The 22,516-nt window shown below is 39.5% G+C and overlaps 1 protein-coding gene across 3 annotated transcripts in view; it reads left to right on the top strand.

The window, feature by feature from the left end:
- Positions 1-356: 356 nt before the first annotated feature.
- plekhg7 (pleckstrin homology domain containing, family G (with RhoGef domain) member 7) overlaps positions 357-22,516 on the top strand; it is a 53,025-nt gene continuing 30,865 nt past the window's right edge. The window contains exons 1-5 of one of the 3 annotated variants that reach the window (XM_061969923.1): positions 357-484; positions 12,225-13,008; positions 18,159-18,181; positions 21,997-22,115; positions 22,263-22,303. In XM_061969923.1, the coding sequence (XP_061825907.1) occupies positions 12,373-13,008; positions 18,159-18,181; positions 21,997-22,115; positions 22,263-22,303 (819 nt within the window). In that variant the 5' untranslated portion in view covers positions 357-484; positions 12,225-12,372. Of the gene's footprint in view, positions 485-9,942; positions 10,241-12,224; positions 13,009-18,158; positions 18,182-21,996; positions 22,116-22,262; positions 22,304-22,516 lie in introns of those variants that run through there. The other 2 variants (XM_061969922.2, XM_061969925.2) reach the window with 2 other exon arrangements.

The following is a 22,516-nucleotide window of genomic DNA, read 5'->3' on the forward strand; positions in this document are numbered from 1 at the left end:
GACAAAATGTAAAGAGACTTGCAACTCGACTTAGACTTTAACATCAATGACTTGTGACTTCACTTGGACTTGAGCCTTTTGACTTGACATGACTTGACATGACTTGCCACTTTCCCCAAAATCCAAAGCTTAAAAAGTTATTTGGGTGCGCTCCGTATTTTTCATTTTCTTCGTCCGTCTATCAGCGTGTTGTTCCTGTCAGCTGGTGTGCTGTCAGTACAACAGCCAATCAAATTAGATCTACGTTGTTTTCATCACACAGCATTCATCCAATCAAATTGCAGGAGAACCAATGAGGAAGAGTTGTCCAACAACGTGCCAGTGAGAAACAATTATGTTAAAGTTGGTTTCGTTTGGGTATAAAAAACTACGACTTAGTCAACAAAAAACGAATTGCAGTATACAAATCACGCAGTTCGAATATTACAGACGGAGACGCAACAACTTCCAACTTCGTTCGACATTTGAAGTTGCACAAAGAAGGGTAAGTTTTGAATGTAAGATAACGTTTATTAGCTAAGTAACGTGACTTTTAATTGCTGTGTAGTTAAATCAGTGAGGCTGCAAACTCACTGCTAACGTTATAACCATAGACATCTTATAAGTAGACGCAGCATAGAGCGCTACTGCCTACTGGCGCAGACGAGACGCGGAGCCGCCATCTTGGAGTGGTGATCCGCTCCACTCAGTGCAATTCATTTGGCAGGAGCGATGAACTGTCAGCGCATTTAATTCATCTTACCTCACTGAATACCACTGATTTTCACCCCCCTTTTTTGTCATACGTGTAGCTATGATAACAGACACATGTTTTGGCGTGTTTTATTATTCATAGTTTGCTTAACAGTAATATAATATTCTTATACGCTATAAGTGACCAGACGTCCGAGATCAAAACTGGGAATATAATCCCAGGGAAGGGGGAAAAAAACGGTAAACTATTTTTAAGTTGAAGAAACAATATGATTAGGTTATATATACATGCGTATATCCTACATAAACAATGTATGAATACATTAGATATCTATATATCTTAGGGACCTATAGACTGTATCTCTGTTGCTGCAGCAGCAGAGAGTTTATTCTGTCTTGACACTTTGTATTGATATTTTCTATTACATTCTTCCCTTAAATGATAAGGTTTGCAGTGATTGTTTTATATGTATTATTTTATGTAAGTCGCTTTGGATAAAAGTGTCTGCCAAATACTTAAACATATATAAACACCTGAAAGTCTTCATATCAGCTAAAACCACCAATCTGTTTCACTGGATTCGGAATAAAACCAAATTCTGTTTAACCCAACAATGTTAGTATTTGAATATTGTTACTTGAAGACTTATTCCTGGTTACAATTATACTGTTAAGAAAGTATTGTCTTATACTTTGCCTAAAATGAGAATGCATCATAATCAGTGGCGGCTGGTGAATTTTGTTCTTGGTGGGGCTGAAAGTTTGTAAACCAAACCCCTGTAGGGGCGTCATCCTCCCCCAGAAGATTTCTTTGTGATTTTCACATACAAATATTGAAGATCTTTGATCCTTCTCAACTCTGTGCTAATATTCTTTTCACAAAATACAACCAATAGTACGTTAATGTTAAATCTTACTTGTGAAAAGTAGTCCCCCGATTCCTATTTTCAACAGTCCGCTCATTTGAGCAGGAAAACGCTGAACACCATCTTTGTTTTCTACCTGTCAACTGTCAGTTTAGCATCTTTGTTTTCTACCTTTCAACTGTCAGTTTAGGCTGCTCGCAGGCTCCTCATCAGCACTTCAAGATGGCGGCCAAATTGCTCACGTCACAGCAACCAATGCTGCGTCTACTTATAAGACGTCTATGGTTATAAAGTCATTGCAAACACGGCAATCTGTTGCATCCACTGCAGTTCGCTACCTTATTCATACTTTTTGTCAAGTGATTTTTTTTTAAGCAGGGTTGCATGAGGTACCTATACATAACGTTACGTTAGTCAATGTATCACACACAGTAACATTACATTAGTCAATGTATCACACACAGTAACATTATGTTAGTCAATGTATCACACACAGTAACGTAACGTTAGACGGCGGTCAGCAGCACCGCGTATTTTAGCCACCTACAAAAAGACAAACATAGTCAAATAAAGGTCAGTTAAAATGTATACTATATTAAGAATATGTGTACATATTACATAGGGTCCTGACATCTAAAAAGTACAACTCTGTTCATTGTTATGTTCATATATTTGTTATGCTTTTCATGTGTACGCACACATAAACACACATACAGTATGAGATGAGATCAATGAGATAAGGTAAGAACAGGATAGAAACTGCTGTGGAACTAGTTACAATGCAATATGTCATGGAAATACAATGTTAACACTTTGGTGCAAATAAGTACAGTTGCACTTGTTTTTTTCAAATGTGTTTATTCTGTAAAGGAATGAGTTACATGTTTAAAATGACTGGTTAATAGTGCTATTTTGAAGTGCAATGTCAGCACTATCTTTTTTCCTGCAATTTCAAATGCACTTGTTTTAATAAATAAATACAGCGTTTTAAAAGCATACACAGTCTGTGTAAATATATTAGTCTGTGGTTAAACGACTTGAAAGGACTCGAAACTCAAAATGCAGGACTTGGGACTTGACTTGAGACTTTCCAGTCTTGACTTTGGACTTGACTCGGACTTGCCCTGTCTTGACTCGGGACTTGACTCGAGACTTGAGGGTAAAGACTTGAGACTTACTTGTAACTTGCAAAGCAATGACTTGGTCCCACCTCTGGAAAACAGACAGAGAGAACAGTATTGCATCAAGCAGGATGATAGCTTACTATACGCCAACAGATGATTATATTCCGGCGCCGGCATGCCAAGATGTCCAGGCTTATGAAGGCAGCTCCTTCATTCCAGGCAGGTGTGATGATTGCCGGCAAGTGATTGCAGCTGGCGGCAGCTGCAGGGCGGAGACGCGCGCGGCGCGTCCCTGGATGTGCGCCACAGTCGTGGGCGTGTCCCGCGGTGTGAAGCGCAGAGCGCAATGATGAGGGCGCATTCCAATGCACCCTGGCCGTGACACATACTGTCATAACTTAAAGTAAATAATGAAGATTGAAAACCAATTAGAGAAGTAGAGAAGTAGAGAAGTTCCGGTTGGATATAGTCGGACTCACCTCGACGCAGAGCAAAGGCTCTGGAACCAGTTATCTCGAGAGGGGCTGGACTCTCTTCCACTCTGGCGTTGCCAGCAGTGAGAGGCGACGGGCTGGGGTGGCAATTCTTGTTGCCCCCCGGCTCAGAGCCTGCATGTTGGAGTTCAACCCGGTGGACGAGAGGGTAGCTTCCCTCCGCCTTCGGGTGGGGGGACGGGTCCTGACTGTTGTTTGCGCTTACGCGCCAAACAGCAGCTCAGAGTACCCACCCTTTTTGGATTCACTCGAGGGAGTACTTGAGAGTGCTCCCCCGGGTGATTCCCTCGTTCTACTGGGGGACTTCAACGCTCATATTGGCAACGACAGTGAAACCTGGAGAGGCGTGATTGGGAAGAATGGCCGCCCGGATCTGAACCCAAGTGGTGTTTTGTTATTGGACTTTTGTGCCCGTCACGGATTGTCCATAACGAACACCATGTTCAAGCATAAGGGTGTCCATATGTGCACTTGGCACCAGGACACCCTAGGCCGCAGTTCTATGATCGACTTTGTAGTTGTGTCATCGGATTTGCGGCCTCATGTTTTGGACACTCGAGTGAAGGGAGGGGCGGAGCTTTCTACCGATCACCACCTGGTGGTGAGTTGGCTGCGATGGTGGGGGAGGATGCCGGACAGACCTGGCAGGCCCAAACGCATTGTGAGGGTTTGCTGGGAACGTCTGGCAGAGTCTCCTGTCAGAGAGAGTTTCAATTCCCACCTCCGGAAGAACTTTGAACATGTCACGAGGGAGGTGCTGGACATTGAGTCCGAGTGGACCATGTTCCGCACCTCTATTGTCGAGGCGGCTGATTGGAGCTGTGGCCGCAAGGTAGTTGGTGCCTGTCGTGGCGGTAATCCTAGAACCCGTTGGTGGACACCGGCGGTGAGGGATGCCGTCAAGCTGAAGAAGGAGTCCTATCGGGTTCTTTTGGCTCATGGGACTCCTGAGGCAGCGGACAGGTACCGACAGGCCAAGTGGTGTGCGGCTTCAGCGGTCGCGGAGGCAAAAACTCGGACATGGGAGGAGTTCGGAGAAGCCATGGAAAACGACTTCCGGACGGCTTCGAAGCGATTCTGGACCACCATCCGCCGCCTCAGGAAGGGGAAGCAGTGCACTACCAACACCGTGTATGGTGCGGATGGTGTTCTGCTGACCTCGACTGCGGAAGTTGTGGATCGGTGGAGGGAATACTTCGAAGACCTCCTCAATCCCACCAACACGTCTTCCTATGAGGAAGCAGTGCCTGGGGCATCTGTGGTGGGCTCTCCTATTTCTGGGGCTGAGGTTGCTGAGGTAGTTAAAAAGCTCCTCGGTGGCAAGGCCCCGGGGGTGGATGAGATCCGCCCGGAGTTCCTTAAGGCTCTGGATGCTGTAGGGCTGTCTTGGTTGACAAGACTCTGCAGCATCGCGTGGACATCGGGGGCAGTACCTCTGGATTGGCAGACCGGGGTGGTGGTTCCTCTCTTTAAAAAGGGGAACCGGAGGGTGTGTTCTAACTATCGTGGGATCACACTCCTCAGCCTTCCCGGTAAGGTCTATTCAGGTGTACTGGAGAGGAGGCTACGCCGGATAGTCGAACCTCGGATTCAGGAGGAACAGTGTGGTTTTCGTCCTGGTCGTGGAACTGTGGACCAGCTCTATACTCTCGGCAGGGTCCTTGAGGGTGCATGGGAGTTTGCCCAACCAGTCTACATGTGCTTTGTGGACTTGGAGAAGGCATTCGACCGTGTCCCTCGGGAAGTCCTGTGGGGAGTGCTCAGAGAGTATGGGGTTTCGGACTGTCTGATTGTGGCGGTCCGCTCCCTGTATGATCAGTGTCAGAACTTGGTTCGCATTGCCGGCAGTAAGTCGGACACGTTTCCGGTGAGGGTTGGACTCCGCCAAGGCTGCCCTTTGTCACCGATTCTGTTCATAACTTTTATGGACAGAATTTCTAGGCGCAGTCAAGGCGTTGAGGGGATCCGGTTTGGTGGCTGCAGGATTAGGTCTCTGCTTTTTGCAGATGATTTGGTCCTGATGGATTCATCTGGCCAGGATCTTCAGCTCTCACTGGATCGGTTCGCAGCTGAGTGTGAAGCGACTGGGAAGAGAATCAGCACCTCCAAGTCCGAGTCCATGGTTCTCGCCCGGAAAAGGGTGGAGTGCCATCTCCGGGTTGGGGAGGAGATCTTGCCCCAAGTGGAGGAGTTCAAGTACCTCGGAGTCTTGTTCACGAGTGAGGGAAGAGTGGATCGTGAGATCGACAGGCGGATCGGTGCGGCGTCTTCAGTAATGCGGACGCTGTATCGATCCGTTGTGGTGAAGAAGGAGCTGAGCCAGAAGGCAAAGCTCTCAATTTACCGGTCGATCTACGTTCCCATCCTCACCTATGGTCATGAGCTTTGGGTTATGACCGAAAGGACAAGATCACGGGTACAAGCGGCCGAAATGAGTTTCCTCCGCCGGGTGGCGGGGCTCTCCCTTAGGGTGAGAAGCTCTGTCATCCGGGGGGAGCTTAAAGTAAAGCCGCTGCTCCTCCACATCGAGAGGAGCCAGATGAGGTGGTTCGGGCATCTGGTCAGGATGCCACCCGAGCGCCTCCCTAAGGAGGTGTTTAGGGCATGTCCGACCGGTAGGAGGCCACGAGGAAGACCCAGGACACGTTGGGAAGACTATCTCTCCCGGCTGGCCTGGGAACGCCTCGGGATCCCCCGGGAGGAGCTGGACGAAGTGGCTGGGGAGAGGGAAATCTGGGCTTCCCTGCTTAGGCTGCTGCCCCCGCGACCCGACCTCGGATAAGCGGAGGAAGATGGATGGATGATGGAAAACCAATTACAAACAAACCCCCCCCAAAAAAAATTTTTTTAACTAAAAGCAGTCTTTTTCTCACAATGTGTCGACTTTTTTTGTTATAAAATTGGGAAAATTTTCTCACATTCTTTCTGTTTCTGTAATATTGCAATATTTTCTCGTAAAATTATAACTTTTTTATGTAAAATTGTTACTTTTTAATGCAAAATGGTGACATTTGTCATATACAATTCTGACTTATCACAATATTGCCAATGTTTTTGTTGTCCTTGTAAAATAGTAAAACATTTTTTTGAGTAAAACTATGGCTTTTGTCATTATTTTGCCAAGTAAAATTTCCGATTATTGTTATATTGCCAACATTTTAAAGTTTTCTTATAAAATTGTGACTTCTGTCGAGTAAAATTACGACTACGTTCATTAAATTGTCAAAATGTTAAGCTTTTCTCGTAAAACTAAGACTATTATTGAGTAAAATTCCAACTTTTATCATAATATTGCACAAATGTTTAGTTTTTCTTGTAACATTTAGACTTTTATTATAATACTGCCAAAATTCTAAGTTTTTCCTGTGAAATTGTAACATTTTTCTTGTGAAATTCCAACTAATTTTTCACAACAAGCTTTTTTATATTTAAATAGTTTGTATATATTATTAATGTTGTAAATACAAATTTTTTATATAACTGGAAAGGGTGGTCTTAAAGAGGTAGGCATTTTTCAGAGGTCTCAAGCAGGTAACAAATACAAGAAAGTGTGTGTGTGTGTGTGTGTGTGTGTGTGTGTGTGTGTGTGTGTGTGTGTGTGTGTGTGTGTGTGTGTGTGTGTGTGTGTGTGTGTGTGTGTGTGTGTGTGTGTGTGTGTGTGAGTGTACGCGCGCGTGTGCATTTGAGACATCCACAAGGAAAAGTAGCTTCCATATGAGGACCGGTGAACAAGTTAGGACCGAAATCATGGTCCCGATAAGGAAAACCATTGCATCTAATAGAGAACGTCTCAGTTGCACCTCTGGTGGTGAAATCTATCAAAATTAGGGTGGTCCCAAAAAAGGAGGGATTTTTCAAATTGACTGTGTGTCGGTTTTAAAAGTGCTCCCCATCTGGTCAACATATGAAATAACAAGTGTGTGTAAAAATTTGAAGTGCTCCCCCTCTGGGCAACACATGTAATAACAAGTGTGTGTAAGAAATTGAAATGCGCCCTCATTGGCCAAAATTAATTAAAAAAACTAAATAAATTTGTATATAGAGAGACACTGTCATAACTTAACGTAAATAATGAAGATTGAAAACCAATTACAAACAAACGCCCCACCCAAATTTTTTTTTTTAACTAAAAGCAGTCTTTTTCTCACAATGTGTCGACTTTTTTCTTATAAAATTGGTAAAAATTTCTCACATTCTTTCTGTTTCTGTAATATTGCAATATTTTCTCGTAAAATTATAACTTTTTTATGTAAAATTGTTACTTTTTAATGCAAAATGGTGACATTTGTCATTTACAATTCTGACTTATCACAATATTGCCAATGTTTTTGTTGTCCTTGTAAAATATTAACATTTTTTTGAGTAAAACTATGACTTTTGTCATTATTTTGCCAAGTAAAATTTCCGATTATTGTTATAATGCCCAAATTTTTAAGTTTTCTTATAAAATTGTGACTTCTGTCGAGTAAAATTACGACTATGTTCATTAAATTGTCAAAATGTTAAGCTTTTCTTGGAAAACTGAGACTGTTATTGAGTAAAATTCCAACTTTTATCATAATATTGCACAAATGTTCAGTTTTTCTTGTAACATTTAGACTTTTAGTATAATACTGCCAAAATTCTAAGTTTTCCTTGTGAAATTGTGACATTTTTCCTGTGAAATTCCAACTCATTTTTCACAACAAGCTTTTTTATATTTAAATGGTTTGTATATATCATTAATGTTGTAAATACAAATATTTTACATAACTGGAAAGGGTGGTCCTAAAGAGGTAGGCATTTTTTTAGAGGTCTCAAGAAGGTAAAAAATACAAGAAAGTGTGTGTGTGTGTGTGCGCGCGTGTGCGTTTGTATTTGTACCCTTTTTGAGACATCAACAAGGAAAAGTAGCTTCCATATGAGGACTGGTGAACAAGTTAGGACCGAAATCATGGTCCCAATAAGGAAAACCATTGCATCTAATAGAGAATGTCTCAGTTGCACCCTTGGTGGTGAAACCTATCAAAATTAGGGTGGTCCCAAAAAAGAAGGGATTTTTCAAATTGACTGTGTGTCGGTTTTGTCTGGTCAACATATGAAATAACAAGTGTGTGTAAAAATTTGAAGTGCGTGTAAGAAATTGAAATGTGCCCCCATTGGCCAAAATTAATTTAAAAAACTAAATAAATTTGTATATAGAGACATACTGTCATAATTTAAAGTAAATAATGAAGATTGAAAACCAATTACAAACAAACCCCCCCCCAAAAAAAAAATTTTTCAACTAAAATTAGACTTTCTCACAATGTGTCGACTTTTTTCTTATACAATTGGGAAACATTTCTCACATTCTTTCTGTTTCTGTAATATTGCAATATTTTCTCGTAAAATTATAACTTTTTTATGTAAAATTGTTACTTTTTAATGCAAAATGGTGACATTTGTCATATACAATTCTGACTTATCACAATATTGCCAATGTTTTTGTTGTCCTTGTAAAATAGTAAAAAAAATTTGAGTAAAACTATGACTTTTGTCATTATTTTGCCAAGTAAAATTTCCGATTATTGTTATATTGCTAACATTTGAACGTTTTCTTATAAAATTGTGACTTTTGTCGAGTAAAATTACGACTACGTTCATGCTGACCTACTGTATTACGGTATGGTACGGCAGCTGCACTGCAGCAGACAGGGAGAGGCTGCAAAGAGTGGTCAAGACGGCTCAGAAGATCATCGGCCGCCCTCTCCCCTCTCTGACGGACATCTACACCTCCCTCTGCCTCAACAGAGCCAGTGCCATCATCAAGGACAGCACCCACCCTGGCTCTGACCTGTTCCACCTGCTGCCCTCTGGGAAGCGCTACAGGTGCATTAAAACCAAAACAAACAGGCTAAAGAACAGCTTCTTCCCCAGGGCCATAACCATCCTGAACGGACTGCCCCATTGTCCCTCATAACTGCCTTCTCTTCGGTGCAATAACCCATTCCACCAACCACCCTGGTTTTTTTTTTTTTTTTTTTTTTTTTTTTTTTTTTTTTTCATGTATATATTCATTTCACACCATATTCATTGCACTTCTACATTTTTTATATTTTTATATATTTGCACAATGTTTTTCTAGCATGCACACATCGCACTGTGTGGAATGGCCTCAATCTCGTTACCTTGCGTAATGACAAAGCTGATTCTGATTCTGATTCTGATTCTGAAATAGCATAAAAATGCCCCAAAAACTTGGAAAAACGCGATTCATAGCGTTACTTTTTGGTGTAACCATCATGAGCGTTCTGTTCAGGTATATTTCTTTTATATTTTGATAAATCATCATATTTATGTATTACTAAATTTAAATAGGTATTGATCAATCTTTAAGCTGTGTGTATTTGATTTCAGTTTGCTTTTGACATCTTATTTAGAATTGTAGCAATGGGGGAAAAAAAACTGTTATTGAGTAAAATTCCAACTTTTATCATAATATTGCACAAATGTTCAGTTTTTCTTGTAACATTTAGACTTTTATTATAATACTGCCAACATTCTAAGTTTTTCTTGTGAAATTGTGAAATTTTTCTTGTGAAATTCCAACTCACTTTTCACAACAAGCTTTTTTATATTTACATAGTTTGTATATAGTATTAATTTTGTAAATACAAATCTTTTATATATCTGGAAAGGGTGGTCCTAATGAGATAGGCATTTTTTTCAGAGGTCTCAAGAAGGTAACAAATACAAGAAAGTGTGCGTGTGCGTGTGTGCGTGTGTGTGCGTGTGTGTGGTCAAAGACACTAGTGATGTTTCCATGCAGGCGGTGCTCAGTCGCACCTTTCCCTCAGCTTGGCTAACTGGCTAACACGCCCTCATGTTGCCATTCTACCTGCTTCTTCTTTAGTGGTGTTTGCCTACCGAACACACGCAGTCATCCGGGTGATACTTTGTGTCTTTAAATCTCTTGGGAATCTTCCTTTTTTTTTTTATTGGAGCAATTTCGGGTTTCCTTTGGCACTAGCCGGGCAGCAGGACTCCCCCTCTTCCGCCAACTTCGCACAGGTCTCGGCCGTTACTTTGCACTCACAATCAAGTAAGTCGCCATGTCTGCTTCTTGTCCAACTTTGATGGGCGCCATGTGATTAGAGACAGGTGCCATCCGTTGGCGCTAATGACCGATGCAACGTTACGCCTTCTTCGTCGCCTGACGGGCTCAAAAGAGCAGGTGGCTCGATTTTAAGTAGCCGGAGTTTATTTCAAAGTAGTGAAAATAACCGTGGAAGCGACTCCGTTTTAAAGGCGAAATTAACACGCTGTTATCCTTTTTAGTGAACGTCCGTGACGTAATAACCGTGCCACTTATGTGGGCGAGTTTTTTTGACTCACGCAATTGACATGTGTACAGCTCATGTGCACCCACTTGCACAAATGTACTTCAAAATGTAACAATCAAAATAAATATGACTTTTTTGTTTTGTTTACTAGGGCATGCGAACATGCATAAGTTTGACCATTTAAAATCAACGATAATAAGGAGATGCTTGGAAATAGCATAAAAATGCCCCAAAAACTTGGAAAAACGCGATTCATAGCGTTACTTTTTGGTGTAACCATCATGAGCGTTCTGTTCAGGTATATTTCTTTTATATTTTGATAAATCATCATATTTATGTATTACTAAATTTAAATAGGTATTGATCAATCTTTAAGCTGTGTGTATTTGATTTCAGTTTGCTTTTGACATCTTATTTAGAATTGTAGTTGAAACTTTTACAACCTTGTGTTGCGCTCATGAGGGCGTAATACCAAACTAGATTTCATTTAATGATCTTATTTTGAATATTTATTCCCTTTTTTACATTTAATATATTTAAATATTCATTTATAAACATTGAATACATTTCAAATATCAATAAAATGCAATTGCCTTCATCTTATAGGGTAATGTATAGTTACACCAAGTCATGAGCGTAACACTAAGCTTCATCACTTTGACTTGTAATATCTTTAATTCTGGTGGTGTTTTATGCTTTTTTTCTTTTTGGAACATGTACTATACATATAATACAAAGTCCCATATAAAATTATGTTTCTAGCAATACTTTAATTTTGCCTTTGAAAGTAACACTCCAATGTCCATTAGTGGAGCTGTACACCTAAAGTAACACTCCAATGTCCATTAGTGGAGCTGTACACATGGAATAAACCTTATAATCTAACTACCCGGTTTTTAATGCGCCCGAACTCATTTTAAGTTTGTCAAAATTGGTCAGAATTACACGTATACATTCTTCTTTTTTTTTTTCATTTATTCATTTATTTCAGGCAATGACAATCAATCAATGTTTACTTGTATAGCCCTAAATCACGAGTGTCTCAAAGTGCTGCACAAGCCACAACGACATCCTCGGCTCAGATCCCACATCAGGGCAAGAAAAAACTCAACCCAATGGGATGACAATGAGAAAACTTGGAGACATAAAAAAAAGTACAATGTAGACAACACGTAATAATATAAATTAATATAATGCAAAAGGTGATGTACAGTATGTAAGTATGATGGTCCAGTTTTGCCTGAAAGGGAGTGGGAAGAAGATAATTTATTTAATCCCACCCCCAGTTCTCTATACAGTGATTAATACATTGAGTTTCACTGTTACTTTGTGTAAAGATTCTAATACAAATGTTGTATCATGGTGGCATTACCACAGGTAACAATAATTATTGCACTGTAACAATAATTTGTATCAACAATGTAGGAAGAATGAACATACCAACAATGGTAATAGACAAAATACCAACAATGGTAATAGACAACATAGCAATAATGGTAAGGAAACATTGAGCACATGTTAACACTTTGAGACAGAGTACAACAGCAGGTCAAATTAAAGACCCTCATCTCTATATTTGAACCTGACCCGATGTTTTGTATAATAGTTTAAATATATATGAAATATATATTTTGTATAATAGTTTAAATTGATTAATTAACAAGTGTTTTAGTTTTAGTAGGCCAACCAACTGTTATGTTTTGCTTGGCGGGTACTGACTTTTTGTTTCATTTCTCTCCCTAGAATCTTGTGAGGTTATTGGTGTGAATGGCGTTGGAATGCTGCAGGATTATCATCCGACCTTTAATCAGAAGAGGCAAATGTGCAGCCAGACCACTAAACCGCATGCTTTCTGAATGCGTTGCTGCTCTACAATGCCTTTGAGGCTAAAATGTCTACAATAAAGCATGTTGTCCTGAAGAACAATGAGCAGGATGCTGAGAGAAAGATGGACTGGGGTTACATTGAATGGGTGGAAAATGAAGTTGTCCCGTCAGGTGTGGTAAATGCAGAGACACAAACAGACGGCGGCGGGCCTTCTGAACACAAGGAGTGTCAAACCAGCAACCCGGTGATAATGCACATCGAACTTACACGGACACACTCCAAATTGAGGCATTCACCCTTGCTTGATAATGATGGAATGGTAGCGCCTTTCTTCCAGTTTGACCGGCAGGCTCCCGGTCGCATCTCCACCTCTCCTACCTTGAGGAGGATTAGGAGCACCCGGCGTCCCGTGTTGGACTGTTGGGATCCTGCTGGGATGGGGAGCACACTGGAAGACCCCTCAAAACCAATCTCGTCATCACCTTTACACCGAGTAAAGTCTCCTCTTGCCATGAGCCCCCTCCACTCCGATGGGGCGATCTGTCATGAACATCCGCCAATTTCATCCTGTGGCCGAGAGAGAACCAGATCACATAGATCAAAGACGTTTGACAATGGTACCGCTTCCATAAAGCCAGAATGTCACAGTGCTCATCCTACGATTATGAAAGAGTTTGGATTTCCTGATGGTGAATTACAGGTGAGCAGTGGTGTTTTATATTCAAAACACCTTGGAATACAGACCAGTACCTCAGTTTACATTAGTAATCTATTCCAAAAGGTCAGACAAAAACTGAAATGTACATGAACCAAAGCACATTTTTCCCATTATGTAAATCCAAATAATTTATTCGAGACACCCAAAAATATTTACACAAATCTAGGGCTGCAACAATGAATCAATTACATTAATTAAAAAAAAGCTTTGATTTACATTTGATTGTTTTGATTTGATTTGATTAAGTCGCACTGGAGTATAAGTCACATTTTTGGGGGAAATTTATTTGATAAAACCCAACACCAAGAATAGACATTTGAAAGGCAATTTAAAATAAATAAAGAATAGTGAACAACAGGCTGAATAAGTGTACGTTATATGACTCATAAATAACCAACTGAGAACGTGCCTGGTATGTTAACATAACATATTATGGTAAGAGTCATTCAAATAACTATAACATATAGAACATGCTATACGTTTACCAAACAATCTGTCACTCCTAATCGCTAAATCCCATGAAATCTTATACGTCTAGTGTCTTACGTGAATGAGCTAAATAATATTATTTGATATTTTACGGTAATGTGTTAATAATTTCACACATAAGTCGCTCCTGAGTAGAAGTCGCACCCCTGGCCAAACTATGAAAAAAACTGCGACTTATAGTCCGAAATATACGGTAATATAATGTATTGTAGAGTCCTAAAAAAGTCGAACAAACTCTGACGCTATTTTTTAGCTTTTATTGCCAATCTTATGCTAACAATTCCAACAAAAGCCGCTACTGTCCTCTTACATTTTGTAGATCCATCCATCCATCCATTTTCTACCGCTTGTGCCTCCTGGGTTTGCCGGGGGCCTGGAGCCTATCCCAGCTGCACTCGGGCGGAAGGGTAGACCCTGGACAAGCCACATCATTGCAGCGCTAACACAGAGACAGACAGCATTCACACTAGGGCCAATTTACTGTTGCCAATCAAGTCATAAATAGCATATATTAAAATATGTCCAATCGTAGACATGCTGCCTCCGTGTGTCTTGCTTACGTCATCACAACAATCTGTTTCAGCAGTGCTGTTCGTTAATCAAAGTATTTTTTCGGCGGACGAATTTAGGGTGCATCACTAGTCAATAGTGCGCAAAAAATAAACTAAATACTGTAGCGACACACTAGTGTTAACGTGTATGTTCGTATTATGATGCCCATTGTTTCAATTGGTGTGAACACATTGTGACACTGGACAAACTAGACCAATTGTTAGCATAAGATTGGCAATAAAAGTTAAAAACAGCGTCAGACTTTCTGTGTCTTGTTCTCGACACTACATTGCATTATATTTATTTAATTTGTCTTTACGTAAAAAACTAAAATTTTCAAGGTGTGGCGGCATTAGCTGTCGGTGCGCCATAATTGAATCTATTAAGGGAAAACACTGATATATATTAATACTAATTAATAACATTTGTTTTTAAATGTATGTATAACATTTCTTTAGCCCTTTTAATAAAAATATATGCATCATTACATATATTGTACCCCCACCACAAACCTAACCACGCCCCCACTGCCACAGGTATATTTGCAATGTGGGGGAAACCCTGTAACTTATGTAAATATTAATGATGCGACGTCTGCCATTATGAAAATAAACACCTGGGATGTAATTCTGATCATGTCATTGACAATGTAATTCTTGGACCAAAATGGAATAGTTTTTTTGCCTAGTCACTCCTAGGACTGCTGCTTCTGTGCTTACTTGCTGACCACTGTTGTAATTGCAACTCACCAAACTATGTTAAAATACAATGTTATAATAATAATATGATAAGATAAATATATATATTTACATTTTTAACGTAATCGAACGTTAAAAAATGAAAATATATACGTTTTAAAAAAAGTCAAGTAATTTTGAGTCAAAGTCAAGTCAAATCTTTCATCAGTGTTGGTCAAGTAAGTCCTTAAGTTTGTGACTCAACTCCAGTCAAGTCATGTGACTTGAGTCCTCCACCTGTGGTTGGGCCATACAATAACTAGGATGGTATTAAAAAACCAAGGCAAAAATATAGTGAACGTTTTAGTCAAAAACCAAATCATATGAAAAGTAGGGCGTACAAAGACCGAGCTACCTTATATAGTATTTTTCTAATTGATACAGTAAGTAGCTTCTAATTTGTTAAACAACCATGTAGAAAAACGCATCGCGTGGTCATGGAAAAGTTGTTAATGTGTTTTAGAAGGTGGGTAAATTATTGGCAAGTATAAACATTAGAAAACATTAGGGAGATTTCTGGAAATACTCAAATCGGGTTAAGAACAATCCAACGCATTTATTAAAAAATGGAAGATTGGTGGGGAAAGTTTGCGCAGTGGTCCGAATCTCCCGTCATTAACACAAGAAAAATGTACGCCACAGAATTAAATATAACATTGCAGAAGCTTGTGGAAAAAATAGCGTAGGGATTGTGTGCTGTAAACAAACCTAAAGATGGTCCAATTAAATATTAGTGTGACTGTTTTTGGCCAGGTAGTATGTAAACTGGATCTGGTGGCTGCTACTGCTGGTTAGCTAATGTTTTTTGAAGGCATAATTTTTGCAGTTTGTACAACGTTGCCATAACCACAGATGTTTTAGGTTAAATACCTTTTTAAAAGAGACAATTATTTATACAAAATTTACATTACATTACATACATTATTTATTACTATAAATCGGATATCTGCAGTTAACCATTACAGTACTGCCACATACAAATCACTGACACACAGGAGGTTTAGGCAGCTATCCAGCAACTAGTGAGCAGGTTTGGGATTTAAGTGGACTGTTTTAGGGTGAACAGGTGGAGGGGCCCTTGCCTACTGTATATCATTTGGGAGACTTGAACTTGGGGCCCTCCGGTCACTGAACACATTTCACCATGCAATAGTCAGGTGTGGATTTGAATCCACAGCCTGTAAATTAAATTGTTTCACATTCCTTACTTGTGGAAGTCCTATCAGGCTCACTCTGCCTTGCCCCCTGTGGTGGTCATCCACAAAGCAGTCTTTTGACAGCCAATGAATCAGCAGTTACATGCACTGACAGCTCAGACCGAGTCTACTGCCTCGAGAGGCCTGGGAAGTGCTCTCCCTGGGTCCTCAATCGTGGCAGTCAGCAGTCACCCAATAAAGGAGGGGTCAGTGAGCGATGGAAGTGGATAATGGGAAATCTATTCATCAGCTACTGCTATTCAACTGAGCACATTCTCAATAGCGTGTCTGCATTCTCCTCAGATATCAGAGGCTTTTGAATTTGAGTGACCACTTAAAACACTTTCAAATTTGGATGTCTTTGAAAGTGATATATTACTGTCGTTTGCTATAAGAGCACTTTGCATTCGTTGTGGAATGCCGAGTATACTGTAAGACAAAGTAGGAGCATGAGTTTTGATCCTAGCCTAAGTGGTTGTTTGTTAGTAGAATTAGCAACTAATTGCAAATAAAATGATTGTAGAATTAACTGTATGCCAACAAAATGTTGTTAAAGGGCAAAGGAAGATCCCAGAATATCCAGGTTAAAGTCGTGGATCTTGTTTACCATTGTCTGTAAAGGTTCTTATAAAATATGTTGCCAAAACCTGGTGTTTCCTATGCAATTATATATGGTGTCCCGCCATGAATACATTTGGACTACCACAAATAGATTTTACATTTTTTTTATTTTAGTTAGAAGTTAAAGACCTAACGATAAATAGTATTCATGATTAAGTGTGGTAAAAATCCCGACGTTTAGTATTACGATTTTGTACTAAAGTCATCGTAAAACTGTGATTGGTAACCACACTTTGATATGCTCACAGACCGGTGACACTGCTCATTTACTGAGCTTGCTTATCTGCTAACATGATTACAAGAGACATTAACGGCTTTCACCTTTAGGAAAGTCCATATTGATCAATCTATACTGGAAGGAATATGACACGGATGTGTCTACAACAAAAAGTCAAATTAACCGGAAGTGAAGCGCACAACACTGTTTTGCTTTTATCATTAAAAAACACTTATAAATAAAATATCATTAAACACTCAAAGATAACGTGGCTCTGAAAGAAGAAACAAGAACAATATTTAATATGTATTCTAGCAAGAAAGTATATTGTGCATCTATTTAATTGATTTGAAAACTCATTGACATTTTTTTTTTTTTACAAGAGTGACCTGGCTAACATCCGACACCCCGACTCAATTAAATATCTCCGGGATTGTGAAATTTTTGTGGGGATATAAATACTCAAGTTTGTCAATGAAATTCTAAAAATAACTACATATTGTGTGAATGTGTCATATTAAGCTTGCAATCAGAGCAGCATTGAAGACGCCCAAAATGTTTCAAAATCAGCAGTACCTGACGGTGTACTGCCATTGTGGACACCGTGCACGCAGTACACCTGGCTAGCATATTAGCATATAGCATCAATTGTTAGCAACCTAGCAAACACACTGACTCCGTCCATAGATATGGACAAAGACACCATTAAAGCAAGAGGTGAGACAAAGTAGACTCACTTAGAACTTTGTTAAGTACATCATGCAGAAATATTAACTAGTTAACCAGCATGCCAACTTACTTTTTTGCAGCAGAACACTCCATTGTGCATCTTTTACTTTGACACATGATCCTTAAAGAACATACCTGTCATACAGAAGATCTATGACTCGAGTGATCTACTGGATTACAAACACCAAATGTTTGCAACTATGTTGTAAGATTAAAATAAGAACAACAAAAATTGCAAAAATTGAGCAATAATCTATTATGTACTGAGAAAAATGTGAAACGTTGATACTACTAACACAAAGAGTTGTCTATGTAACAAAAACACATGAGCCATAGCCAATTATGTAAATTAGAGGACATCCTCCCAAACCACCAATCCAAATCCTGCAGATTATAGTCCTATGGTACACGGTTAAACCGCTAGTTAATAATGTGTCCCTCAATGACAAAACTCAGGCTTACAGTATGCAGGAGGTAGCTATTTGATGTTCCAAAAGTGTTTTTATAGCTCTACTTTAGTAATGTAGTTTCACATGACCTGGCATGAATAGAAAACTTTGCAATGACTGAATCATTGTCCTCTTTTTGCAGGAGAGGGAGCATCGTCCTAACAGGTGAGGGTTTTGCATGCTGTCTGCAACAGCATCATCCATATGCAACTTTTGATGGGAACATGTTTACATCTTAGGAATATTAAAATGAAAACACCCCTTTCATCCACAATCTTGAAACCTTTTTAATTTTCACAGTGAGCTGCCTCTTTTATGACTGTTTTTATTTGGCTGCACAAAAACATAAGCCACCCCATCTTGTGCAAACACTTTGAGGGCCTTGCCTTGTGTCACTGGGCACCCATGATGCTACCTTTTTGTTTAAGGCCCCCAATTGTGAATTCATTGTCATTCTTGTCTTTGTTAGTGAAGCACAAGCTTGGTAGGTTAAGTTTTGAGAGTCCCATGGTTATGTGTGGACTACACAAACCCCCATTAATGTTGTTGTCCCTTGCTGCCACCCACTCCCCTCCTAATGGGCGGCTGGGTTCTTCCCCTCGTTGGATAATTAGGCAGCTATTGTCCCTTTTAATTACACGCTGGCACTGCACCTCTTATAGTGGCCCAGCCCTGCAAAGCCATTGGTGGGGACATTTTTGTTTTTGTGCATCATTATTTCTCTTTTGAGCATAGAACAAAGCAGCCATTTTTTCAAGTGCCCTCAGTGGACACAGAGGAGGCTTTCTGAGTCGCCACAAAGCAACAGGATTGTCATTGTGAGAATACTTTGGAATGAAGAGTATGGATGCTCTGACCTGCTTTGCAAACAGCTTTCTGTGCCTTTCTTCCAGTCTCATTATCCATGTGTCCACCTCAGGTGATGCTGCTTGCTCACTGTTATCTCTTCTAATGTTGACTCAGTATTCATTACCTTAAAGGATTGGTTTGCACTTTCACAGACAGTGAATACTCACTGTTCAAACGCCACTAATTCATCCATGATTTCCGCCTGCAGCCATTTGTGTTTGCTTGACAGCTGAGCAGACACAATGCAGAAATGTAAACTATATAGGGAAGAAAAACTATCACTAGCCGGGGAAAATGAGAGGCAGTATTGTTCTCATTGCTTGTACTTCTGCTTGCATATAGAATATGCTTTGAAAATCAAGAACTATAACACTTTTTATTGCCTCTGAGTTTGTAATATTTTAGCTACTCCATTTAGTCCAAATATCCAAAACACATTTAAGTATAATGCAGTCTACTGTAGTTCTACACTACTGCAAATAAACCCCGTAGAATTGTTAATACTGTTTCTGTATTTCATCTAATTAGTCAGTGCGAGCATTTTAGTCGCATTCACACGTGCAAATACAGATTTTACCCTTTATTTAGCCTTTTACTCCTGAAATAAACCCATCCAAATTTAATCAATTAGAGTAAGATTTCCGCCTATCTGTAAGACATGCACCTGGGGATAGGTTGATTGGCAACATTAAATTGGCCCTAGTGTGTGAATGTGAGTGTGAATATTGTCTGTCTATCTGTGTTGGTCCTGTGATGAGGTGGCAACTTGTCCAGGGTGTACCCCGCCTACCACCCGAATGCAGCTGAGATGGGCTCCAGTACCCCCCGCGACTCCGAAAGGGAAAAGCGGTAAAAAATAGATGGATAGATGTATAACATATTTGACATAAACTTAAACCATTACCATAACCAAATGAACAAGTGATTGACGCGGACGTCTCACTGATTACTCTGTGCGCGCTGACAGCTGTATGTGTGTCCCTCCTCCTGCTTAATGCACAGAGGGGAGTGGGGCTGTAGCTGTAGCGGGGCTGTGTGAGAGCTCCAAGTCTTCCAATACGGAATAAACAAGGTTTTATTTGGAGGAACTGGTCAGTAAAAAACAACGTTTTTATCACCACCTTTAAACTTAACACAAACTGTACTGTGTGCTTGTATATTGGACAACAAATCAATGATTGAAGTGACAAACTTGTCATCTAAACAATTTGCCGTTTGTTGACAAGAACATACAGCCATGGAAGCGCATTCAATCTATGTATTAAGTAGAGGTAACACAAACCAGTGAAATATTAAAAAGAGCTGACGTTAGAGCCGACAAACTAACGCTGCTAACCTGCTAAGCTAACAAAAACAGCTAAAGCTAAATGCCGAGCATGGACTCGCTGACGTCACACGCCACTGGACAACAAGCAGCGTCAAAGGCACACGCACACATTGAAACATACAATATCTTAACTGCATTATGCCAGATATTTGAAGTTTTTTTAAGTAACAAATTAATTACTTTACCTAGTAATTAATTACATTTATTAAGGAGTAATTCAGTTAGTAATTAAATTACTTTTTTGGTAAAGTAACGAGTAACTATAAATTACTTTTTAAAAGTCATTTTCAAAACACAGCCTGTCACACAGCATCATGAAGCAGTTGGCAAGTTGGTGTTCCTGGCTAAAATAATTGTGCGTATGTCCTATAACAATGTTTACCTATAAAAACACCATTGTTAAAGGTAAATTATTTTCATGTTGCTGCTGATGTTTAAACATGCACTTTATTCCACATTTTGTTCTCCTGTGTTGTTGTCAGCTGAAGAATTGAGCATAGCTAAATGTTTTTGTGAATACGTTTGTACCGGTAGATTATATTTGACTTCAAAGCTTTTTTGTTTTTCTTATCTCAAAACACCTCTGGATGTAGGATCCTATTATGCAAAACCTACTTTTCTTATTCGTTGGTACCTGTTTTGGTGCATTTGGGATCCTCATCAGTCCCGAAAATTTTAAATGAAGCCATGGTGGAGCTATTTAGTTACGCCAACGGATATTTCCATTTATGAGTTAGTTTATGGGCCAAACTATATCAGGATATGAGTTATGGTCCATATGGTTCATTAGTATTTTATAATTACCTGCTCTCATCAGTTCTATACCTATGTTTCTCTGAACGTTTTGTCAAGTAAAATCTTTCAGCTTTAGTAAGTGAAGACACGGAAAGCTGACAACCGTCACTGACCAACCGTCAGTACATGCCAGGGATTTAAAAGTGAACCTTTACCGCTTAAAAAAACATCTTATCCTCTTGCTCTTTTCTCCTGCTGCCATCGATAGATACAGTCGATAGATTAATAAATCTCATCCCTTTTTTTTTTTTTTTTTAGCAGAAGTTAGTTTTCAACAGAGTTATAGTGTTTAGCTATTCCTGGTCTGCACTATATAGATCTAGGGAAAGGGTGTCAAACAATAGCACAGTATTCAGTATTCATGTTATCCAATATATTCTTTCATAACCAATTCCATATTGTGCAAGTTTGCTTACAACTCTTCTTGAAAATTGAGTTTGTTAGATTTTTTTTCAATGGCAACAGTCCTTGAGATTATATTAACTGAGTCCAGAGTGTAACTGAATGACATACAGTATGTTATGATGATATGATCATGTTTACTCTCTTCTGTAATCCAAGCATAGAATACGTTAAACACTTGAAAACAGTAGTTGTTTGAATTTAGCCTCAGGCTAAAAGCCACACCTGTAATGTTCTAGCCGCAGACTTGCTTTGGTAAGTCTGAAAATAGAGCCAGAGGAGTATAATGTGTGAGAAATGTACAGTTAAATCAGCACCTCCCTTTCAAAAAGCCAGTCATGTGGCACATTTTATTTTTCTCGTTATGTCTGGTCATGCGTTGTAAATTGCGGCACATTTCTGATCGTTATTTAATCTGCATTTTATCTATAACGAACAATAAATATAATTTTCTATTTCCTCCTGATGTGCAATAAGTATATCTCTATGCAAACAGCATTGTGTAAATGTGACATAACTAATCCAAACGTATTATAAAGCACTGATTTTCCTGTGTGCAATTTAAATAGAGGAGTACTTTTTTTAAATAATTTTCTGTCTACTGCAGTCTACAGGAAAGAAGGCGGAGCTCTGTAGTGGTCAGCTTGCCTGGGTTGGATGTTTCGCCAGGTGACTTGTTTGTATCCAATGGAGCAGCTGATATGTTAAACAACTCTAACTTCTCTGGTGTGTTGTTTCACTCTATTATTACAGTTCCACTACACAGCTATCACTCATTAACCATTTTACAATTTCTCAACACATTGTTTTGGTGTTTTGATTATTTTTAGTTATAATTATTCTAATTCATATTCCTTTTATTTTTGTTATTAGACACAAAGAAGTCAAAGTGGCCTTTTTCAAGGCGTAGCACGGTGAGTCTTAGCTGTTATCTATGGACTGTGTGCTTGTAGTTTGTGTGAGGTTCATATTAATACAACTCTCCATCCCTTTTCCTCACACAGAGTTTGCAATTTGTAGAAATGCCAATTGCAACACTTTTTGCTTTGTTTAGATGTTGACCATGCATGAGTAGGCCAGAATGTGCATGCCATGCCACCTTTTTTATTTCATAAACACACAATGAT

The sequence above is a fragment of the Nerophis lumbriciformis genome, linkage group LG10, assembly GCF_033978685.3.
Source record: "Nerophis lumbriciformis linkage group LG10, RoL_Nlum_v2.1, whole genome shotgun sequence".
Classification (NCBI taxonomy): domain Eukaryota; kingdom Metazoa; phylum Chordata; class Actinopteri; order Syngnathiformes; family Syngnathidae; genus Nerophis; species Nerophis lumbriciformis.